This window comes from Colobus angolensis, unplaced genomic scaffold (assembly GCF_000951035.1).
Source record: "Colobus angolensis palliatus isolate OR3802 unplaced genomic scaffold, Cang.pa_1.0 Scaffold17, whole genome shotgun sequence".
In the NCBI taxonomy this organism is placed as follows: domain Eukaryota; kingdom Metazoa; phylum Chordata; class Mammalia; order Primates; family Cercopithecidae; genus Colobus; species Colobus angolensis.
In genome coordinates this window covers 874,528-897,702 of record NW_012114821.1, presented here as the reverse complement: position 1 = coordinate 897,702, position 23,175 = coordinate 874,528, and the positions used below count along the sequence as shown (strand labels likewise).

The window sequence follows — 23,175 nt, the reverse complement described above, 5'->3', positions numbered from 1 at the left end:
ATAATAATAATAATAATAATGCTCTTTGCTAATCTCCTGGACAACTTGTTGCAGTTTCTCCATCAGCAGTTTCTGCTGCACCTTGGTATTTTTGTTATGGAGATGACTTCTTTCCTTAACCCTCAGGAACCAGCTTCTGCCAGCTTCCAGCTTTTCTCTTGCAGCTTTTTCTTTTGCAGCTTCCTGACCGCTCTCAGCCTTCACAGAGTTGAAGAGAGTTGCTCTGGATTAAGCTTTGGCTTAAGGGAATGTTTGGCTGATCTGATTTTCTGTGCAGACCATTCAGACTTTCTCAATGTCAGCAATAAGGCTGTTTTGTTTTATCATTCGTGTGTTCACTGGAGTAACACTTAATTTCCTTCAAGAGCTTTTCCTTTGTATTCATGACATGACTGACTAGCACAAGAGGTCTGGCCTTCAGCCTGTTTCAGCTTTTGACATGCCTTCCTCACTAAGCTTAATCAATTCTGGCCTTTGATTTAAAGTGAGAGATGTGGGGCTCTTCCTCTCACATGAACACATGGAGGCGATTGTAGGGTTTTAATTGGACTCATTTCAACATTGTTGTGTTTCAGGGAGCAGGGAGACCCTAGCAGAGGGAGAGAGGTGGGGAGTGGCTGGTCAGTGGGTCAGGACACCCAGCATTCATTGCTTAAGCTTGCAGTTTTATATATTGCAGTTCATAGCACCCCAAAACAATTATGATAGTAACATCAGAGATCTCTAATCACAAATCACCATCACAGATATAATATTAATGAAACAGTTTGAAATATTCCAAGAATTAGCAAAATGTGACACAGAGACACACACCAAGCACATGCTGTTGAAAAAGGCGCCATAGACTTGCTGGACACAGGGCTGCCCCAGACCTTCCACTTCGTTAAAATGCAGCACCTGTGATGTCCAGTAAAGCAGAGCTCAGTGAAACAAGGTCACGCCCGAATGGGCTTGCTTGCTTGTTTTTATAGACACATAATAGATGTCCGTATACTTGGGGTACATATGATAATTTAATACATTCATATTATGTGTAAAGATCAAATCAGGGAAACTGGGATATCCACCACCTTGCATGTTGGTTTTTTCTTTATGCTAGAAGCATTCTAATTATTCCTTTCTAACGATTTGGAAATGTACAATAGATTATACTATAATCTATAATCTATAGTAGGGTAAACTATAGTCATCCTACTGATCTATAGGATACTAGGTCTTTTTTCTGAATATATATTTGTACCCATTAATCAGCCCCTCTTCATACCCCCACCTTCTACCCTTCCCAGCCTCTGGTAACCACCAGCCTACTTACTGTCTGTCTCCATGAGAGCCACTGTTTTTGCTCCCGCCTATAACAGGTTTTCATTGATGCCCTTTATCAGCTTGAAGAAACTCCTTTCTATTTCTAGTTTTCTGAGACTTTATTATGGATTTTATGGATTGATGTCAAAATTGAAACAGTTTTGTGCATCTATTGGTGAAATTATGTATTTTTTCTTCTTTTGACTGTTAGTATGGTAGATTATATTGAGTGTTTCGTTTAATTTTTTTTTTTATGAGACAGGGTCTTGCTTTGTTACCCAGGTTGGAGTATAGTGATGCAATCATGGCTTACTGCAGCCTCAACCTCCCAGGCTCAAGCATCCTCCTGCCTCAGTCCCCCAAATAGCTGGGACCACAGGTGGGCACCACCACCACACCTGGCTAATTTCAAGTTGTGTTGTTGTAGGGATGGGGCCTCTCTGTGTTGCCCAGGCCGGTCTAGAACTCCTGGGCTCAAGCAATCTTTCTGCCTTGGCCTCCCAAAGGGCTGGGATTATAGGCAAGAGCCACAGCACCTGGCCATGATTGCTTTTTTAGCAAACCATTTTTATTATGGTAAAATAACATAAACTTGACTGTCTCAACCCATTTTAAGTGCACACTTCAGCGACATTAAGCACATTCGCATTGTTGTGCAGCCATCACCATCTTCCAGCTCCAGAGCTCGTCCATGTTCCCAAACAGAAACTGTCCGCATTAAATGCTAACTCCCATTCCCTCCTGCTCAGCTCCTGCACCCCACCATTTACCTTTATGAATTTCACCACTCAAGGTACTTCGTGTACGTGGACGCAAACAGCGTTTGTCCTTTTGTGTCTGGCTTCTCCCACTCGGCATAAGGACCTAAACGTTCTCCCATGGTGTAGCCCTGCCAGAATTTCCCTCCTTCAGGGCTCAACAGTCAGTGTGTGGAGACGGCGTAGTGCTTACCCTTTCGTCCCTTCCTGGACACTTGGGGTGCTGCCACCTTCTGGCTCCTGTGAATAATGCTGCTGTGAACATTGTTGCTTTGTAGAAAATTCTGAAATTGGGAAGTACAAGTTCTCTAACTTTGTTCTTTTTCAAGATCATTTTGGCTATTTTGGGTCCCTTGAATTCCCGTGTGAATTTGTTTTAGGATCAGCTTGTCAATTCTTGCACAGCAGTCACCCGGAATTTTTACAGGGATGGCACTGAATCTGTATATCTGTTTGGGGAGTAGTTCCATCTTAACAATATCAAAATCTTTGTATCTCTGAACATGGGAGGTATTTCTACATTTTTTTTTTTTTTTTTTTTTTGAGACGGAGTCTCGCTCTGCCGCCCAGGCTGGAGTGCAATGGTCGGATCTCAACTCACTGCAAGCCCCGCCTCCCGGGTTCACGCCATTCTCCTGCCTCAGCCTCCCGAGTAGCTGGGACTACAGGCGCCCGCCACGTCGCCCGGCTAGTTTTTTGTATTTTTTAGTAGAGATGGGGTTTCACTGTGTTAGCCAGGATGGTCCTCATCTCCTGACCTCGTGATCCGCCCGTCTCGGCCTCCCAAAGTGCTGGGATTACAGGCTTGAGCCACCGCCCCCGGCCTATTTCTACATTTTTAGGTCTTTATTTTAATGTTTTGTAGTTTTCAAAGTATAAGTTTTGCACTTCTTTTCTTAGATTTATTCATAAATATTTTATTCTTTTTGATGCTATTGTAAATGGAATTCTTTTCTTTTTCTTTTCTTTTTTTTTTTAGATAAGAGTCTTGCTGTGTCTCCCAGGCTGGAGTACAGTGGCACAATCTCGGCTCATTGCAATCTCCACTTCCCGAGTTCAAGCAATTCTCCTGTCTCAGCCTCCTGAGTAGCTGGGATTACAGGCGCCCACCACCATGCCTGGCTAATTTTGGGGGTTTTTTTGTTTGTTTTTTCTTTTTTTGGTAGAGATGGGGTTTCACCATGTTGACCAGGCTGGTCTTGAACTCCTGACCTCAAGCCATCTACCCGCCTTGGCCTCCTTAAGTGCTGGGACCACAGATGTGAGCCACTGCACCCGGTCTGAATTATTTTCTTAATTTCATTTTCAGTTTATTCTTTGCTACTGTATAGAAATACAATTATTCTTTCTTTTTTTTTTTTTGAGACAGAGTTTCACTTTGTTGCCCAGGCTGGAGTGCAATGGCACAGTCTCAGCTCCCTGTGACCTCTGCCTCCCGGGTTCGAGCAGTTCTCATGCCTCAGCCTCCTGTGTAGCTGGGATTATAGGCGCCCGCCACCATGCCCAGCTGATTTGTTTTTGTATTTTAGTAGAGACAGGGTTTCACCATGTTGGCCAGGCTGGTCTCGAACTCGTGAGCTCAGGCAATCTGCCCATCTCGGCCTCCCAAAGTGCTAGGATTACAGGCATGAGCCACTGTGCCCGGCCTACAGTTATCCTTTCATATTGATCTTGTATACTGTATCCTTGTTGAACTTGCTTATTAGTTATAATAGTTTTTATTGGATTTCTTAGGATTTTCTGTAAGGATTGTGTCATCTACAACTATAGTTTTACTTCTTTTTTTCAACCTGGATGCCTTTTAATTTTCTTGCTTAACTGCCCCAGCTAGAACGTCCAATACTGTTGAATAAAATTGGTGCAAGCAGGCACCCTTGTCTTGTTCCTTCTCTTTGTGTAGAAGCATTTAGGCCGGCACCATCAGGTATGATTCCTGCTGTGGGCCTTCATCAGGTCACGGATACCACTTTCTAGTCCTGCTTTGCCGAATGTTTTTATCATGAAGAAGTACTAGATTTGATGTGCTTTTTACTGTGTCTAAAATGAGCTTGTCATTTTTGTTTCTTTATTTTAGTGATATGGTATATTTCATTAGGTGATTTTCAGATGTTAAACTCGCATTCTTGGTCATGGTGTACAATCATTTTTATACATTGTTATTTTCAGTTTGCTGGTATTTTGTTGAGGATTTTCATGTCTATATTTATAAGAGATCATGGTGTATGCTTTTCTTATGCCTTTGTATGATATTTGTGTAATTTGTATACACACAGGTATATACATGCACAATTTTTTTCCAACTCATTTGAGAGAAAATTTGAGACATTATGTCCCTTTATCACTGACTACTGAATGCCTGGTTTGTTTCCTAAGAATAAGGACCTTGTTCTGCACAACCATATTCCAGATGTTGCAATCAGGAAATTCAACATGGAGGCCATAATGTCACCTGATCCATGCACTTCCTTGGTCATCTCAGTTCTGTCCCTTTAGCTGCTTTCTGGCACAGGGTACAGCCCAGACACATACAGTGTGTGACTGCAGTGCCCTGTTAGCCTCCTGCCCTTGTGTTTGACGACCTGGATGCTTTCAAAGAATCAAGACCAGTTATTTTGTTGAATAGCTCAAGTATGATGGTGTTTCCTCGTGATTTAACCCAGGTGATGCAGTTTTGGGAGGAATCTCGTGGAGTTTGGTGTGTCCCCACCAATGTGTCATATCGGGGGTCCTCGTGTTGGTTTGTTTCAGTGTTGATCTTGTTAGTTCTGCTTACTCGTCTGTGCTCGGTTTCTGCACTGGAAAGTTGCTATTTCTGCCTTGTAATAAACAAGTAGTTTGTAGGGAGATCTTTGGGATTAAGTAAACATCTTCTTGTGATTAATCAGCATCAGGCCCGGTGCCGTGGTTCATGCCTGTAATCCCAGCACTTTGGGAGGCTGAGGCGGGTGGATCACTTGAGGTCAGGTGTTCAAGACCAGCCTGGCCAACATGGTGAAACCCCATCTCTACTAAAAATACCAAAAAACTAGCCGGATATGGTGGCGGGCACCTGTAATCCCAGCTACTCGGGAGGCTGAGGCAGGAGAATTGCTTGAACCCGGGAGGCGGAGGTTGCAGTGAGCCAAGATCACCCCACTGCACTCCAGCCTGGGCGACAAAGCGAGACTCCATCTCAAAATAAATGAATGAATAAATAAATGCTTAGTCAACGTCAATTGTTTTTATCATCCGTGGATGGTTTCTAACTCCAGTGATATTGCTGTACTTGATTCTTTGGACTCTGTTGTGACAAAGCCTCTGCTATTCTTATGTGCATGCATCTCTCTCCGTGTGGACTAGTGGTTTGCTGTTTGACGCAGGGGTCCATGCGCAGTCCCTGTTGCTGGCCTTGGTGTTCCAGCTGTCCCACACTTGGTCAGTAGCACCCCTTGGAGCACACAGGCCCCCGTCCTGAGGCCCCACTGCCCTTTCTGGCGCAGGATGGCGTCCCAACTCACCTGGGGCTGCCCACGCCTCCGCTCTGCAGTCCCTTCCGTGAACCACTGGTCTCTTGTTTCTGGGAAGCTCGCTCCTTTATTTCTTGAGTATTTCTTGCCCCTGTTTTTGTGTCTCACTGACTCTGGTGTGTGCGTTATCCAAAGGCTAGCACTGCTGTCTTCACCTCTTTCAGCTTTTTCTTTTTCCATTCTTCTTAAATTTCTTCTTCCTTGAAGCCTTCGGCAGCCTGTTCTTCCAAGTCAGTAATTTCTTCCTCAGTGAATCGTTACATTATTTGTTTCCTGAATTGAATTCTTTACTTCACGGTTATACTTTTTCACACCCTGTCTCTGGGATTTTCCTTGTTCTTGTCTCCTCACTTCCCCGTCGTGGTGCTCTGGGGGCATTGTTTCACGTAAGCATTGCCCCGGTCTGTCCTCAGGTTCTCAGGTTCGTGTTTCTGGCGGAGTTGCAGTATGTCCTCAATGTTCGTTACTGGGTATTTTGCAATTTCTATTTGGTTTCTTTGTTAACCCAAATGATTCTTTTATGATCTTTAAAATCTCCAGGTTGATAGGTTTTCATGGTTGTTGTGGATTTATCGTTATATTGAATCTGGTGAGGTTGATTTCTGCTTTTAAGTGTTGGTTGCAGTATTATTTTTAGCCTAATGGTCAGGATTTCAAAGTGGTTTGTGCATGTTTGGTATAAAGTTCTATCTGTATTTTTAGAGCCTACTGTAAAAATGGAAGTTCAAGGCCTAAATACCACTATTTTTTTTTTCTGTGTGACTTTTGGCTTCTGAAAGAGAGGGATTAGAAGTCCCTGCACTGTTGCCATTTTTCCAAATATGTCGCTTTGTCGTTGAGCTTTTACTCTTTGGTATTTCAAAACCTGGATGGAACGTGTGGGAAACAGAAGTCGTCTTCTTGCAGGGACGCCTGCCGGGGAGCTGAGCGTACAGAGAGGACGGCAGGCATCCAGCCCACTGTGGCTGCCGAGGCTGGGTGGTGTCTTGGTGGGAACCAGGTTTTCTGACATGGTTTATGTTCCCACAGAGGCTATCCCTTTCCTCCCCTGCAGGCATTGCAACGTCATGAGCAGTTATTTTTTAATGGAGTCACTAGCTTAGCAAATGCTCAAGGTTTTGTTTGTTTTGGAGATGAGAACTGAGGCAGGTGAGCCTGCTTTCTTGGGTGATCTTAGCGGAGAGTGCCTTTTCTGTCTGTGGCAGGTCGTGCACAGGTCTGTGTCCCGCAGCGAGGCCCAGGGTCTGCCCTGCTTCCGGCAGGCTGTGTCCTCAGGCCCAGAACCATGGCCGCCCACGCACACCTTTGCCTTTTGCCTTCCTCCAGCCTGAGAAGCCAGGCCCCAGCAGCAAGGACCCCAAAGCCGACAGTGTGCGGGCCGTCAGCGTGCGCACCCTCTACCTGGTCAGCACCACCGTGGACAGGATGAGTCACGTGAGTGCACGGCACCCGTCCCTGCCTGGTGACAACAGAGCTCTCCAGGGCAGTGGCCCAGGGTGCTCAGGCCCAGCAAAGAGTCTGTCTCCACCTCGGAGCTCTGGCAGGGCCCTGTCTGCATGGGACCTCCCTCTGGGTGGATGCAGACCAGGCCCTCTACTCCCCCAGGTCCTCTGGCCGTACCTGCTCCAATTCCTCACTCCTGTGCGCTTCACCAGGGCCCTGACTCCGCTCTGCAGGAGCCTCGTGCATCTGGCGCAGAAGAGGCAGGAGGCCGGGGCGGACGCCTTCCTCATCCAGTATGACGCCCATGGTGCGCGCCGCGCCGTACCCCACCTCCCCGCTCCTGTCCCCACTTCCCCATCCTCCACTTCCTGACCCCCACCCCAGGGCTACAGGCAGCCCCCACTGACTATTTCCACCTCTCATCTCCAGCGAGCCTCCCGTCTCCCTATGCTGTAACTGCAAGACTGTTGGTGAGCCTTGCCCTTTCACAGCGTGCCCGGGTGCCCCACTCTGTGTCCCTGTGCTCCACCCAGGCTTGGAAGGGGTTACCTTCTCAGTGGGCAGCTGCAGTCAGGGCTCAGGCGTGGTTTTTCTCTATGTGGGTGGCCCAGCTTCAGGAAGAGCCAGGCCCCCCGTCGGGTGCTGTGGCCCTGCAGGTGCAGTTTGTGGGCACGGCCAGTGCTCCCTGCTCAGACCCGGCTCCATGCTGCCTCTCTTCAGGTTGTGTCTTCCAGCCCCTACCTGGGGGACGGACGTGGGGTGGCGGCGCTGCGTCTCCTCAGTGTTCTGCACCCTAACATTCACCCTTTGCTGGGTCAGCATTGGGAGACGACTGTCCCGCTGCTGCTGGGGTACCTGGATGGTGAGCCCGGGGTCCGGATGGGGTGCATAGCCCTGTGGGGAGGGCAGGTCTCAGGGGAGGGAGATGCTAGCTCTGACCCCACCTTTGCCAGGTGGCACTAGGGTGGCCAGTGGGGACTAGGGTTGTGTAATTGGAAAAAGCAGTCTTCCCCTGTGGTCCAAGAAAGGCCCCAGTTGACCTGGGACTTGAAAAGCACTCCCGCAGGGTGCTTCCTGGGAGCAGGTGGGGGGCAGGGGGCGGTGAGGCCTGTCTGTGCTGAGCATCCCCAGCTCCAGGGCAGGTGCTGGGCTCTGAACCCCACTGGCCTGCGCGGCTGTCATTTCAGAGCACACGGAAGAGACCCTGCCACAGGAGGAGTGGGAGGAGAAGCTGCTGATGGTGAGGGCTGGGGGTGGTCGGGGCAGGGCCCATCCTGGGCCTTAAGGTGTTGTCTGGCCTGGGGGGTGCTGGGGTGGCAGAGGCTGGGCCGCCTGCCTCAACCTCACCTCATGGTGTGGCTGGGGAGCCAAGGAGCAGGCAGCGTCAAGGCTGAAGACCCCCGCAGCCTTCCTGTGACATGGCACCGGCCTCTCGCAGCCGCAGCCTCAAGCGCGGGGTCCTCCTCTCGCCCTGCCTGGTGAGCCAACTGCGGCATGGCTGTCCCCTGAGGGTTGGCTCTGCCTCCCCCGGCCTCTGCTGGAAGGCGGCCTGCAGCCCCTGCAGCCACAGCATATGGGGATGTGCCCAGGCTCCAGCCAGCCCTGTGAGGGGTCGGGCTCCCGGCCTCTCAGTGGTGTCTTGGCCTGCAGTTCCTGCGAGACACCCTGGCCATCGTTTCTGACAACACGTGGATCTGCCAGCTGAGCCTGGAGCTGTGCAGGCAGCTGCCCTGCTATGATGAGGCACCCCAGGAGAAGGTGGGGCACCTGCTGGCGTTCTCGGTGTGGTACTTGGGCTCTGAGTTCCTGGGTCTCGTGTCTGTCACTTGCTGTCTGGGCCCTGTCTCCCGTGGCCCTGGTGGCCTGGCAGAGCCTCCCCGTGGTGGCTGAGGGCCAGGAGGTGCGAGAGCCCACCGGCCCCACCTCTTACTCCTCAGATGTTGCCCTGGACTCACCCTGCAGTTCTCATCAGCTTGTGGGCAGGAGGTGCACCCCAGGGGCAGCCCCGTGGCAGCGCTGGGTCTCCCTGTACTCAGGAGTCAGGCATAGCCATGTTCTCGTTCTCTGGTTTTGTTTCAGAACTTCCTGTACAAATGCATAGGAACCACCCTGGGTGCTGCTTCAAGTAAGGAGGTGGTGAGGAAGCACCTTCAAGAGCTGCTGGAAACAGCCAGATACCAGGAGGAGGCAGAACGTGAGGTGGGGCCACTGTCCCTGCAGAAGCCCCAGACATCCTAGGGCTGGAGGTCGGTGGCCACCTGCTGTTCTCCGAGGCAGCCGGCCAGGCCGCATGCCTGCGTGTGCACGTGTGCGTACACGTGTGGTGTGCGTATATGCACAGAGGGTGTCTGCGCGGCCTGTTGATGTGTATGCAAGTGTGCGCATGTGTGTACATGTGGGTGTGCCCGTGTCCACGCGTGACCGTGTGTGTGCGTGTGTGGCAGCGTGTGCCCTCCCCTGCCTGGGGTAAGTGTCTTGCCCCCCAGGGCCTCGCCTGCTGCTTCGGGATCTGTGCCATCTCCCACCTCGAGGACACGCTGGCCCAGCTGGAGGACTTCGTGAGGTCAGAGGTCTTCAGAAAATCCATCGGCATTCTCAACATTTTTAAGGTTAGGCTGACACCGTGCAGGGCTGGGGACAGCTGTCTATCCACAAGTTTGAGGCTCGGGGGTGCCCTGCAGGCTGGAGTGGGGCAGGAAGCTGGTTGCGTCCCTGGAGCAATTTTTGCTCCTGCATTCCTTCCATGGGTGGGGCCTGTGCGTGGGCGTTCCCAGTGGGGAGGGACGCAGAGTGGCCTCCCCGAGGCAAACGTAGCTGTGGCCAGGGCCGTGTCTCTGCCAGGCGTGGGTGATGAGAGGGGCTCTGCCCCCTGGTGGCCAGCAGATTCTGCGTTCTCGCCAAAGCCACCGGCTGTGCTGGCGGAGGCTGAGCCTGGTTTAAGGAAGGAGTGGGCCTCTACCGCAGGCCCCCATCCCAGCCGTGGTCCCTCTATTTTCTTTCTCCCGTAACTGTCCCAGTTACAGCATCTCAGGGTGGGACCAAGCACGCAGGGCTTCCCAGCCCTTGCTGTGTGGATCGAGGCTGATCTGCAGTGCAGCAAGGATGGGGCCTCGAGCTCTTCTCGGCTGCCTCCTGCCTGACTCTCACACGTGGCCACGCTACCTTGACCCTCGGCCCTCTGCTACTCGGTACCCAGTGGGCCCACGCCTGGCTGGCTGCCTGTACTCCTGCCCCTTTCAAAGAGGCTCTCCCCCTCCCCAGATTCAGGTGGTGCCCTGCACAGCTGGGGCACACCTCTGCTGTCACTGGCTCTGGCCACGGCAGGGGCACACCTCTGCTGTCACTGACTGGCTCTGGCCCTTCTTCTGGGAGGACTTCAGGAGTTTCTGAGGCCAAGGATTCCCGTCGGGGAGTGTAATTGTGTAACTGAAGTCCCGCTGTTTCCTCTGACCTCTCAGGATCGAAGCGAGAACGAGGTAGAGAAGGTGAAGAGTGCTCTGGTCCTGTGCTACGGGCACGTGGCAGCCCGGGCCCCCCAGGAGCTGTTGCTGGCCAAAGTGGAGTCAGACATCCTCCGGAACATCTGCCAGCACTTCAACACCAAGGTGGGCATCGCAGTGGGGCTGCCAGGGGAGCTGGGGCTGCTGGGGACTCACATCTTAATTCATTTCACTTTTTGTTGTTCAGGTTCTGGGAGTAAAGGTAGAAACCAAGGTACAGTGTGTAGGAATTAAGTGCTGGACTGGCTTCTCCCCTCTCAGCTCTCCTCTGGGCGGGTTGAGCTTCATGGGCAGAGGCCGGCGGGGGAGCTTGCTGGGGCTTCCTGATCTCAGTCCCCACGGGGCATTCGAGCCCATCACCAGGGCTCCTGCCCTGGCCTGGGCCCTGGACAGCAGTGGGAAGAAGAGAGGCGTCTGTGCCTCCAAGGGGCCGGGTCGTGGGCTGTCGCCCCCCAGGGAGTTCAGCCAGCCCCACCCATCCCAGGACAGCTGGAACCTCCTCTGGCTCTGCTCCCCAGTGCTCGTGGGGGCTGTACCTCCCCTGGACCCCAGTGACCACCTAGGAGAGGGAACAAGGCCCAAAGCCAGTGGAAGTGGCAGTGGAGGCTCCACTGGCCCCCAAGGCCTCACCCCAGCCTCACTAACAAGTTTCCCTTCTGGCCTCCCTGGCACTAACCTGACAAGCCCCTCTCGGGACAGTCAGCCCTCCTTGAAGAACAGGCCCTCTGGTTCTCCTGCAGTGGCTGGGAGGGCAGGGCTGTTCTCAGAGGTTCTTTTCCCAGCCCTTTAGCGGTCCCCGGAGGACTCGCCTCCTGCTGTGGGGAGCCCTCTGGTCACACCACACAGCGTCTGCTCTGTGGCCTGTCTTCTCTGGAGTGTGACACGGGGGAACCCCTGGGTGGCCCCCCTGCTTCTTCCACACGGACTCTGATAAGCAAGAGAGCTGACTGGAGAGCTCCTGTGAGAGCAGAGCGCAGCACGTCTGGCTTCGGAGGAAAGAAACGGGGGTGTGTGTGGGTTCAGCCCTGGAGGGCGGGTGTGGGCGTCTCCTGTAGCCCTGTGCCCCTGCAGGACCCAGCCTTGAAGCTGTGCCTCGTCCAGAGTGTGTGCATGGTCAGCCGCGCCATCTGCAGCAGCACCCAAGCTGGCTCCTTCCACTTCACCCGGAAAGCAGAGCTGGTGGCACAGATGATGGTGAGCATGGCTGTGGCCTGGTGGGTCCTCAGGCAGGTTCCTGGGAGACTGAGGCCAGAGGTGGGGATTGGGGTGATAACATGAAGACAGCCTGGGAACATGGGAGGGGCCATGTAGGGACAGATGGGGCTCTGCTCCTCGGGCCCCTCGTGTCACTTAGGCTGGGGGACGGAGCTTGACCAGGGAGGAGGGCTGGGGTTTCCTCCAAGGGCTGAGTCATGCACCTGCCTCACCCAGGAGTTCATCAGGGCAGAGCCCCCAGACTCCCTGAGGACACCTATTCGGAAGAAAGCCATGCTCACCTGCACTTACTTGGTGTATCCTTTCCTGCCTCTGCACAGGTCCGTGCATCTGCGTGTGTGCGTGTGTGTATGTGTGCGTGCCTGTGTGTGCGTGTGTGCCTGCATGTGTGCGTGCGCGTGTGCATGCGCCTATGGGCGTGTGTGTGCGTGCGTGAGCACGTGTGTGTATGCGTGTGTGTGCGCGTGTGCACGTCTGTGCGCGTGTGTGCATGCCGTGTGTGTGTGTGCGTGTGCTGCGTGGGGTGCTGCCGTGGTCTGGAGCAGAGTAAACATGGCAGAGGCTGTGCTGCCTGCACAGGCCTGGGTTGCTGGGTGTCTGGGCCTCAGCCTCAGGATCATTGTCTGGGGCCCTTAACTTGCCTCTCACTCAGCTCTGTGGAGCCGGCGCTGGACGAGCAGGCCCAGGCGGATGTGATCCGTGGCTGCCTGCACAGCGTCATGGCCCTGCTGCCTGAGCCCAAGGAGGAGGACGGAGGCTGCCAGAAGGTATCCCCATGTTTCCCTTGCCGGTGTTCACACCCATGAGAGCGGCAGGAAGGTCGCTGTAGGCCGCAGGGTCACTGGTGGGGCCGCACGGCCTGGCTCTCCTTCCAGTCCCTGTATCTGGAGACACTGCACGCCCTTGAGGGTCTGCTGACGAGCCTCCTGCAGCGGAACATGACCCCCCAAGGCCTGCAGATGATGATTGAGGTGTGCAGGGGGACTGTCATGGGGATGGGGTGGGGGCACAGAGGGCACTCCACCTGGCTGCTGGCCTCTCTCTGCATGGGGGCGCCCTGGGGACAGTGTGGTGCTCTCTACAGTTGGGGGTGGTTTATGAACAGGCAGGTGCACCCCCTCCCATCTGGGCCGGCAAGCAGATGGGGAGGCCCTGGCCCAGGTGGGACCTCTGGAGCCTGTCCTCTCCCACCACTGCATGGCACGGAGATGGAGGGGCCCACAGGTACCCATGGCTCCCGACTGGGGGCCGCGACCAGGGTGGCGCTGCGCTGGGCGAGGGTAGGGCTGGCCCCCGTGCCCAGTGTGTTTTTCTAGGACCAGGGCGGCCTCCACCCTGTGCTTCCACAGCCCCGGCTGGCCCCGGCTCCACTTGGGCTGGGTTGTGTCTGTGACCAGACTGGAGGACAGAGTGGCAGGGCCAGAGGAGCTATGGTGGCCTGAGGCTGGCACCACTCTGGGTCCCTGGCTTGGCCTCCTGTAGCCCGGGAAGGATGGCCTGGCAGGGACACTGAGCTGGCCCACGATGCACAAGGCTCCTGCTCCCAGGGCTGCCCTCTGAGCAGTACCTGTGTGAAGCCTCCTCTTCCTCAGCACCTGAGCCCGTGGATCAAGTCCCCAAGAGGTCACGAGCGGGCGCGGGCCCTGGGCCTGAGCGCCCTCCTGCTGCGCCACTTCCTGGAGCAGCTGCGTGTCAGCGTGAGTACCTGGGTCCCCGGCCCGGATGCTGCTGCCTGTGGCACTCATGACCCGGAGTGTGATCTGCCTTCCTGGCTTCCTCTGGCCGCCACCCCAGCTCAGGCCACAGTCCTCTTCCTTGAGACGTGGATTGAGGGCCTGTCAGGGCCAGGAGTTGTCAGGGATGGCTGCTCAGAGTAGAGTCCGTTGTCATCAGGGGCCCACCATTAGCCGGGAGGAACGTGCACCTCTGGTCTCCAGGGCTTCACTGTTCAGCGCAGTGCTTGATTTGGTTGACAATATTTTTTTTTATCATGTTCCACAAGCATCTGTTTGTTTTAATGAAAACTTTTATCAGGAACAGATACTAGATTTTGCTAAATATCTTTTTGTCATCCATCAGGATTATTCTAGGCTTTCTTTTCTCTCTCTCTCTTTTTTACCCTGAGACAGGGTCTCACTCTGTTGCCCAGGCTGGAGGGCAATGGTGCAAACACAGCTCACTGCAGCCTGGAAGTCCTGAACTCAAGTGATCGTCCCACCTTGGCCTCCCGAGTAGCTGAGACTACAGTGCATGCCACCACACCCAACTAATTTTCTTTTTTTTTGTAGAGATGGGGTCTTGCTACATTGCCCAGGCTGGTCTTGAACTCTTGGGCTCAAGTCATCCTCCTGTCTCTGCCTCCCAAAGTGCTGGGATTACAGATGTTGGGGTTACAGACATGAGCCACTGCACCTGGCCTTTTGTTAATGCACCAAAACTAACTTTCTCCTTTTCTTTTCTTTTCTTTCTCTCCCTCCCTGCCTCCCTCCCTCCCTCCCTCCCTCCTTTCCTTCCTTTCCTTCCTTTCTTTCTTTTTTGAGACCAAGTCTCTTGCTCTCACCCAGGCTGGAGTGCAGTGGCGCAATCTTGGCTCACAGCAACCTCCGCCTCCTGGATTTAAGCAATTCTCCTGCTCCAGCCTCCCGAGTAGCTGGGATTACAGGTGCCCACCACCACTCCCAGCTAATTTGTGTATTTTTAGTAGAGACGGGGTTTCATCATGTTGGCCAGGCTGGTCTTGAACTCCTGACCTCAAGTGATCTGCCTGCCTCAGCCTCCCAAAATGCTGGGGTTATAGGCATGAGCGACCGCGCCCAGCCGAAACCAAAAGTTTCATTCTTTATATGGCCAAATCTTGTGTGTTCAGGGCTCTTCCCACCTCATGCTTTCATGGCCTGCTCATCACATAACCCTGGTCTGGCTGAAGCTTACCTTGGTGCATGGTGTGATGGATGCCTAGCCTGAGAACAGTGGCTGGTCACCTGCAGTCTTTCTCTCACATTCCAGCCTTTCCCTTCTGACTTGAAATTCTTTCTCATCAGTGGTGATTTTGGGGATGAGGAGTTTTAGCGGCGCCCAAGCAGATACCAGGTTTCCATCTGATAGGAGCTTCTGAGCCCAGGATCCTGTGCAAGGGCAGGGTGGGAGCACCTCCCAGGAAGGCCTCGCATGTAGGGGGCTGAGAAGGGAGCCAGGTGGTGGGAGGGGGACAGGTGCATCTGCTGGAGAGGAGGTGTGGAAGTAGAAGGAAGGTGTTTGACTATAGGAGCATGGGAGGGGCAGGACTGAGGAGAGCAGAAAGGCTCTGGAAGGAAGGACCAGGACCAGTCAGGGTGTGAGGGGGTCTTGTACAGTCCTGCCCCTCACCCAAATTGGCAGAGCCCGTGCACTCCTCCCATGTGGGCCCCCTCCTCACCCCAGTTGTCCGTCTGCCTGCACATGCCTGTGTGCCCATGTCGGCGTGACCTGGCCTTCCTTCTTGTAGGGGCCCAGCCTGGGAGCCTGTGTGGCCCTGGTGTAGATGAGGTGTGGTCAGAGTTGAGCTGAGCAGCGCCCATGCTGCAGCGGGAGGGGAGGGAGGAACTCACTGGGGGCTGTGTTGGCCACAGTGAGGGCCCAGGGCTTCGTGGACACCAGCAACACTCCTGGCCACACTCCAGCCCTCCTCTGGGTGCAGGTGGCATAGGTGGCATCCACTCATCCCCAGCATTCCAATAGCCCAGGCATCTCCTCCTCCAGGCCCTGGTGCCCTTCCACAACCTGGGCCTTCTCGTTGGCCTCTTCTCCCCACGGTGCGCGGACCTGTGGCCTGCCACTCGCCAGGAGGCCGTCGACTGCGTCTACTCCCTGCTCTACCTCCAGCTCGGCTATGAGGGTGAGCCCTCATCAGGAGTGCGGGGGCCGGTGGCCGTTCAGGGGTGCCGGGAGGGATGAGGTGCAGAGTCCAGGCTGCGGGACCGCCAGGGAGGGCCTGAGCCGGACTGCTCGTTCCTGCCGCCTTTCAGGCTTCTCCCGGGACTACCGCGATGACGTGGCGGAGCGGCTCCTCAGCCTCAAGGATGGCCTCACGCACCCTGACCCCACCATTCTCTTCCACACCTGCCACAGCATAGGCCAGGTACCAGCTGGGAGCTCCGCGGCCGGAAGGCAGGCTGGCACTGTCTGGGGCTAACAGGGACTTCCGAGGCAGCACCTGGCCTCCCCTAGCCTCTGTAAGTGCCACTCTGTACGGCCAGTGGGCACGGGGCAGGGCCTGGGTGTTTGCATTAGTTGCTGGCGCTGCCCTGCACTGGCCCCATCACCCACACCCGCCTATGCTGGGGCAGTGCAGTCCATACGAGGGGAAGGTGCTGTTTGTCTTGAGACCTGGCAGAGGCCAAGGAGGGAATGGGGTGCCATGAGGCCCAGCCGCCCTCTGCCTGCCATTGACACCCTGGCCTGCTCTCGTGAAAATGCAGGTTTCTGCATTTTCCAGCGGCTGCCCTGTGTGGTGTTGTCCCCAAAGCCTACCCAAGAGCCACGTGGGGGGCTAGGGTCATCGCCTGCAGGGTGCAGTGGGCTCTAGCCCTCTTGCCAAGGGGCCAGGGGCAGGCCCTGCCTTTGGTTCCAGCTGGTCACGGTGCTTTGTCCACTGCCATCTGAAGGGAGGATGATGGCCCTGGGCACTGCGTCCCCCACCCCCCACGACCCATGCCTGCCAGGTCCACTCTGAGGCTCAGCATGTTAGAACACAAACTTGAGTATTATTAAAGTATTGCATTTCAGGGGGGGAAAAAGTCCCTCCAAGGGGATAAGAAAGCTGCCCCTCCCTCCGTGCTCTCATGTGGGTCCCCAAGCTGGAACCCTGCCTGTCTCCATTTGGTGCTTAGGAAAGGCCTTCCAGGTCCAGAGCCTGTGTCTCCTGCAAAGGAAGGAGGGGTAGGTCACGAGGGCCCTTTCTGGTGCTGGGATCACAGGTGTGAGCCAAGGCCTATCTGCCCTTGACCCCGTGTTTTAGAGAGCTCCAGGGCGACTGCACCACAGGGCTGCTCCCAGCTCACTTCACTAGTCAGAAGGAGCCCGAGGAGGGTGCTGTGACCTCAGCCCTACAGCTGCCCAGGCACTACCTTCCTTCCAGGAGCCCGCCCAGGCTCCAGCAGGCCCTGGCAGGTTCTGGAGAAGGAGACCCCACCCCCGTGCAGCGAGCTCATTGAAGTCACAGGGCGGGGCGGCTGGGGCGGGGCTGCGAGAAGGGGCGTGGCCTCCCACCCTAACGCGAGCCCCTGAGACGCGATGCCGCGGAGCGGAGAAGTGGTGTTGGGGGTGCCCCCCTTCCCTCCTGAACCTCAGGCATCGCTTTCCTCCTAGATTATTGCCAAGCGCCTCCCACCTGACCAGCTCATCAGCCTCTTGCTAACCATGTTTGAGGCCCTGGGAGACCCCGAAAAGAACTGCTCCCGAGCAGCTACCGTCATGATCAACTGCCTGCTGCAGGAGCGGGGCGGCGTGCTCCAGGAGAAGGTGGGAGGGGGCGGGCGGCGGCTCCAGGAGAAGGTGGGAGGGGGTGCGGTGGGATGGGGCGTCAAGGCAAGGGCGGGGCGGCAGGCTCTTGGAGAGGTGGCACCGCGGGAGAAAACAGTGAGGCTGGCCCTGGCCTGGCCTGGACCACCCTGCCCGGCCCTCCTCGGGTCTGCTCTGCTCCCTCTCCCTGCAGGACTCCTGTGGACAAATCTTTCTCTTATGTTTGAAGACGGGGGTTAGAATCTGGCAAAAACAAGTGCTGAGAGAATAAGGGGGGAAAAGGAAATGGAAAGGCGGGTGAAAGCGCTAATGGTTCCCCGAGCCCTGGTTGGGCCCCCTGCTTGCATTGCTGGTGTGGACATGGACACAGGGCTCCCCGGGTCCCCAGGAGGCTGCCCAGCCGTGGATTCCAAGTTCTGGCACTCGCGGGACGCTCTCGTGCTGCCCCAATTCTCATTCCCTTTGCTCCCGTGTCTGGGGCCGTCCCAGCCCCACCGCCGCCTCTCACTGTGCAGTCTCCGTGCAGTTGTTGCCAAACGTGCAGAGACAGTCGCTCCGCACAGATGCCTGTGACGCGACAGCAGAAATGCACATCCCTGTTCTCAGATCTTTTTGGGTCCAGAGGGCTCCCATGGGCCAGCTGGAGTGGGTGCTCATGAGTCCTCGAGAGGCCCATGGCCGGGGACCCAGTCTCTGCACGACAGAAATCTCAAGCTCTGTATTAAAGTGAAGCATTGGAGTGTGGGGTGTCAGAAGGCTGCACGGGCACCTGCAAGTGGAGGATCCTACCCACTCCTGCGTCCTCCCCTCAAGCTCCAGTTGTCACCCTTTGGGCCACCACCACTGCCCCACAGCGCAGACCACTGGGGCTTGGTGTGCATGTTGTATACGTGGAAGCCGGTGCCCGTCCTGTGGTCCCTTGGTGTGAACATGTGTGTGAGGTTGTCCCTGTTGTCACTACACGTGCCCCTTTCCTGCACTGAGCTGCGAATGTGTCACGTTTGTTCATCTGTCTGTCTCCGTGAACACCTGGGCAGTTCCCAGCTGGGGCTGTCACAGGGTCCAGGTCCTTTGGAGCTGAGGGCACACTGCAGCGGGGGATAGGCCCACGACAGCAACAAGGCTTGAAGGCCAGGCCCTGGTGTGTATCCCAGGGCTGCCAGCCAGTGTCCCTGGGTGGGGCCCTCTCCCTCCCGCAGGAGGCCGGCTGGCTCTGGCGTGCCACTGTCTTGCCTATCGCTGGGTTTCCCACTCTTTTCAAATGAGTTTACAGCGGCTTCATGCTAGAGTTTCATCTGTGTTTCTCAGTGATGGGTGAAGGTGAACACGTGTTTATATGTTTACTGGGTACTCAGCTGTGTCGCTTTGACAGGATACCAGTCTTTCACCTGTGCTTTTCCTCTTGATTAGTAGGAGTGCTTCCCCGCCCCCGCAACCCCTGGACGAAGTGTTGTTCTGTCACCCAGGCTGGAGTGCAAGTGACACGATCTCAGCTCATTGCAACCTCTGCCCCTCCCGGATTCAAGCAAGGCTGCCTCAGCCTCCGGAGTAGCTGGGATTACAGGCGTGCGCCACCATGCCCAGCTAATTTTTGTATTTTTAGTTGAGATGGAGTTTCACCATGTTGGCCAGGCTGCTTCTGAACTCCTGACCTCAGGTGATCCACCCACCTCAGCCTCCCAAAGTGCTGGATCATAGGCATGAGCCACCACGCCCAGCTGGTAGGGGTGCTTTCTATGTCCTGGATACAGTTTCTCCATTGGCTGTGCATATACTGCACATAGCTCCTTGGAGAGGCGTGAACAGGAATGCAGCAGTGGAGAAAAAGAGAGTGTTGGTGGAGGGCTCGTGCCAAGGACTGCACACGGTGTGGTTTCTGGAAGGACAAGTCCAGTGCTACTGCATGGCAGGAGGAAGAGGTTGAGGGTAGAGATGTTGGCATCGGGACCTGGGAGGAACAAGGGGCCAGAGGGTGGTGGTTCAGTGCTGGCCATTTGAAGGCTTGGGTTTTATTGTGCAGGCAGTGGGGCCCCAGGTCAGATCTGAGGGTAGTGAGGTGCCCTGGCCACCTGTGCAGATGGTGAGAGAAGGACCAGGCTGGTGGTGGCGGCCTGGGTGCTGGGGTTGCAGATGGTGAGAGAAGGACCAGGCTGGTGGTGGCGGCCTGGGTGCTGGGGTCGGCCCCGGCGTGGGATGGACCGGGCTGGCGGTGGCGGCCTGGGTGCTGGGGTCGGCCCCGGCGTGGGATGTGCCATGTGCTTTTCAGTGTGTCTGTACATGGACACTTGGGCAGATTCTCCTGAATGTGGGTGTGTAATTTCTCTTCAAGTCCCTACTTTCAGTTCACTTGGGGATATATCAAGAAGTAGAGTGGCTGGATCACACTGAGGCTGTGGCTGGCCTCTGAGAGGGCTGCTTTTTCCAGCTGTTTTCTTCCCAGCCCAGGTTTGCATACACATCACTCGCCACAGCCCAGCTGGGCAGGGGCATTGCTGACCCCTGGCTAAGGCTTTGAGCAGGCCTACAGCCCAGCCCAGCAGGCACACCTGCCGCCAGTGTCATGCACCCAGCCATCGTGGCGAACGTCTGCGTTCTTCCCCGCCCTGAGACCCTGGTGGGGCTGATGCTTGGGCTTTGAGTTCCTCTGACGTTGGATCAGAACCTGTGGCCCTAGGGGTGACATGCGTCCTCCCCCAGTGTGAGATGACCATGAAGTAGAGAGCGCAGAGGGCATGACGGAGAACAGCAGGCTCTCCTGAGGCCGGGCGTGTCCGACGGAGGAGGCCGCCTTCCCAGGGTTGAGGCGGCGTGCGGGGGAGGCCAAGGAGGGGACAGGAGAGGAGGAAATTCCACATGAAACAAACAGGTGGGGGTGGAAGTGGCGCTGCCACCTCAGGAAGGTCAAACTCAAGAGTTGCCAGGTGACCCAGCTGTCCCGCCCAGGCATCTTCCTAAGAACAGAGCACGAAGCACACAGCGACCCATTCCCAGCAGCACCGCTCATGCCATCTGGGAAGCATCCCATGGGCCCATCACTTTGCAAATGGGTAGAGGAAATGTGGTCCATCCGTACGACAGAATATTATTGGGTCATAAAGGGGCATGAAGCCCTGACACAGGCTGTGAGGCAGATGCACCTTGAAAACATCGTGCTCAGTGAAAGCAGCAGACACTGCCCAGGCGCGGTGGCTCATGCCTGTAATCCCAGCACTTTGGGAGGCCGAGGCGGGCAGATCACAAGGTCGGGTGTTCAAGACCAGCCTGACCAACATGGTGAAACCCCATCTCTACTAAAAATGCAAAAATTAGCTGGACATGGTGGCAGGAGCCTGTAATCCCAGCTACTCAGGAGGCCGAGGCCAGAGAATCACTTGAACCCAGGAGGCAGAGGTTGCTGTGAGCTGAGATTGCGCCATTGGACTCCAGCCTGAGGGACAGAGGAAGACTCCATCTCAAAAACAAACAACAACAACAAAAGCAGACACTAAAAGCCACAATCACATGAGCCCATTTTCACGAAGTGTCCAGGACAGGCAAATCGGTTGCGACAGACAGTGGAATAGAGGTGACCAGGGGCTGGGGAGCAAATTAGTGACTGCTGATGGAGATGGGGTGTGTGTGTGTGTGTGTGTGTGTGTGAGAGAGAGAGAGAGACAGGGTCTTACTCTGTTGCCCAGGCTGAAGTGCTGTGATGTGATCATGGCTTACTGCAGGCTCAACCTCCTGGGCTCAGGTGATCCTCCAGCCTCAGCCTCCCGAGCAGCTGGGACTACCGGTGTGCACCACCACGCCCAGCTAATTTTTTGTATTTTTCTTAGAGACAGGGTTTCGCCATGTTGCCCAGGCTGTGAGGGGTTTCTTTTGGGGGTGATGGTTGTACATCCTGAGTGCACTGGAATCCTGGAACTGTGCACTTACAGTGAGTGGGTGGGCCCTGGGGCTCTGAATTATGTCTCAGTGACCCAGGCCAAGCATGACAGGAAGGGAGAGGACCCTGCACAGGGGCTTACCATTGAGGGAGGAGCCACAATCCAGAGACCGGCAGAATAGCCTAGAAGGTGTGGGGCGCAGCTGAGCCTCACACAGCGGGCAGCTGGAATGCTGCCCTGCTGCGTCCTGGGACCACATGGATTTTGCCCAGCAGTCTGCGGAAGCAGGAGCCTGCTCAGGACTGGGTGTGAGGGCCCACATTCGGGGAGTCTCAGCTAAGAGGTGACTGTGGACTGCCCCCACCCTGCAAGCCCTCCACCACAACCCAGCACACCCGGGCTGTTTCTGAAGTTCAAAAAAAGCATAGATTCAAGTGTACGTGTGCACCAATGGGTTCGAGTTGTTGAAGAAATAAATATGCAAAAGTAAAGAAAATATTAGAGAAGATAAGTAAACCCACTGAGACAGCAAGACAAACCTCTTGTGAGACAAGTCACAGGAAAAGAGCTGACATCCATAAAAGCAAAAAGTGAAGTGAAAGAGGAAAAATGTGTGCGGTTAGCAGAGTGTATGTCCACGAACAGCTGTGTTCCAAAACACCTGGAAAGCTATCACCAAAGCAACCGATTTCTGAAAAAATAAAATGCCAGCATGGATGGGAAGGAGGTGGGCGGGTCCAGTGGACCGGTAACTGGTAAACTGGTGGGAGTGGTTGCTCTGGGCACCCGCTGGTGTCACCCAGGCTGCGCGTCGGCAGGGGAGTCATTGCCCCTCACAGTGCTCCGGAGAATGCAGAGGCTGTGTCAGCTGCCAGTGTAGGTGGCACAGCCCAGCAGCTCAGATAACATCACGGGGTGTCAGGTTGGTCTTGGCTTTGAAGCAAGCCTGTCTGCGAGAGTCACTCCCTGGAGGGCTGAGGAGCAAGACCTGGTGTGGAAAAATATTTGCTTGGAGTTCAGCACCTCCTCACTGTCAAAACTTGCCAAAAGCCAGGAGTGCGGAGGAAACCAACGGGCAGGCAGCGTCCGCAGCCCTGGCAGCCGTCTTGTCAGGGAAGCGCCTGGGCTAGGACAAGGGGCTCACAGGTGAAGAAAAAGGCAAAGAAACAGGTCATCAGAACACGCTGCTCCTGCAGGGGCTGGGCGCTCAGCTCCGCACAGGAGGTTTTGGAATGAAAGCGGCATTAAGAGGTCTACAGCTCCTTTGAGAGCGACAGTGACCAGGAAGGACCAGCCTGTGCCTGTGCAGCTTCCCCTGGGCATGGCTCCTGCACCCCTCACCAGCCGTGTCTCCCCACGCCATGCCGTGGCCTCACCACATGAGTGGGTGTGGCCTGGCCCGGCCCGGAAGGTTCTGCCGTCAGAATCTCCTCCAGCTCGACCTGCTGTTGCGCTTTGAACCAGCCCCTTTTCCCTTCCAGCTACCCAGGCGGGTCCCTCAGCCACAGCTGGGAAGGAGGACCCTAGCGGTGGCCCAGGAACGCTGGGGTGGGTGGAGCCCACAGTCTGTCAGCCATCCTCCAGGGCGAGGCAAGCCTGACCTCGTGGCCCACCGCTTCGTTTGTTTTCACCCCGGATCGTGGTATTTTCTAGCTGTGCAGCAGGCATTTGGCAGTAGGGGTCACCATGGCTGAGGCTGGAGAGGAGACTCCCGGGCCAGTACCCACCATGGGCAGGGAGCCCCCTCATGACATGGCCGTCCCCCAGAGTGAGGCTCACATGCTGTGCTGCTGCTGGACTTGTGGGCCTGGGGGTCCCAGGGCCAGCATCCTCCTGCCCATGTTCCCCCATGTTCCATTCACCTGCTTTCTGGAGCAGCAGGACAGTGGCAACCTCACAGCCCCGCAAGTCCCAACCTTCCATGTCAGGCCCAGCTCCAGCCTCGGTCTGGGAATCTGTCTCCTCCCTGTCCGCCCAGGTTCCCAGCCTAACTCCTGCATGGGTGCAGTTGGCAGTTGTGTGGGTCCTGCCTCTGGCGGGCCTGCCAGGGGAGCCTGAGAATTGGACCCAGCAGGCATGCTGT

General features: G+C 55.6%; 1 protein-coding gene across 2 annotated transcripts in view; it reads left to right on the top strand.

Annotated features, from left to right (window-relative positions):
* The window catches only part of MROH1 (maestro heat-like repeat family member 1), a 124,765-nt gene that overhangs the window by 89,941 nt on the left and 11,649 nt on the right, over nt 1–23,175 (top strand). The window contains exons 15-32 of one of the 2 annotated variants that reach the window (XM_011938033.1): nt 6,893–7,000; nt 7,172–7,316; nt 7,439–7,479; nt 7,730–7,871; nt 8,197–8,249; nt 8,660–8,767; nt 9,089–9,208; nt 9,496–9,618; nt 10,468–10,614; nt 10,697–10,723; nt 11,581–11,703; nt 11,941–12,020; nt 12,377–12,491; nt 12,600–12,695; nt 13,317–13,421; nt 15,463–15,598; nt 15,729–15,841; nt 17,071–17,223. In XM_011938033.1, coding sequence (XP_011793423.1) covers nt 6,893–7,000; nt 7,172–7,316; nt 7,439–7,479; nt 7,730–7,871; nt 8,197–8,249; nt 8,660–8,767; nt 9,089–9,208; nt 9,496–9,618; nt 10,468–10,614; nt 10,697–10,723; nt 11,581–11,703; nt 11,941–12,020; nt 12,377–12,491; nt 12,600–12,695; nt 13,317–13,421; nt 15,463–15,598; nt 15,729–15,841; nt 17,071–17,223 — 1,935 coding nt within the window. The remainder of the gene's footprint in view (nt 1–6,892; nt 7,001–7,171; nt 7,317–7,438; nt 7,480–7,729; nt 7,872–8,196; nt 8,250–8,659; nt 8,768–9,088; nt 9,209–9,495; nt 9,619–10,467; nt 10,615–10,696; nt 10,724–11,580; nt 11,704–11,940; nt 12,021–12,376; nt 12,492–12,599; nt 12,696–13,316; nt 13,422–15,462; nt 15,599–15,728; nt 15,842–17,070; nt 17,224–23,175) is intronic. The other variant, XM_011938034.1, reaches the window with a different exon arrangement.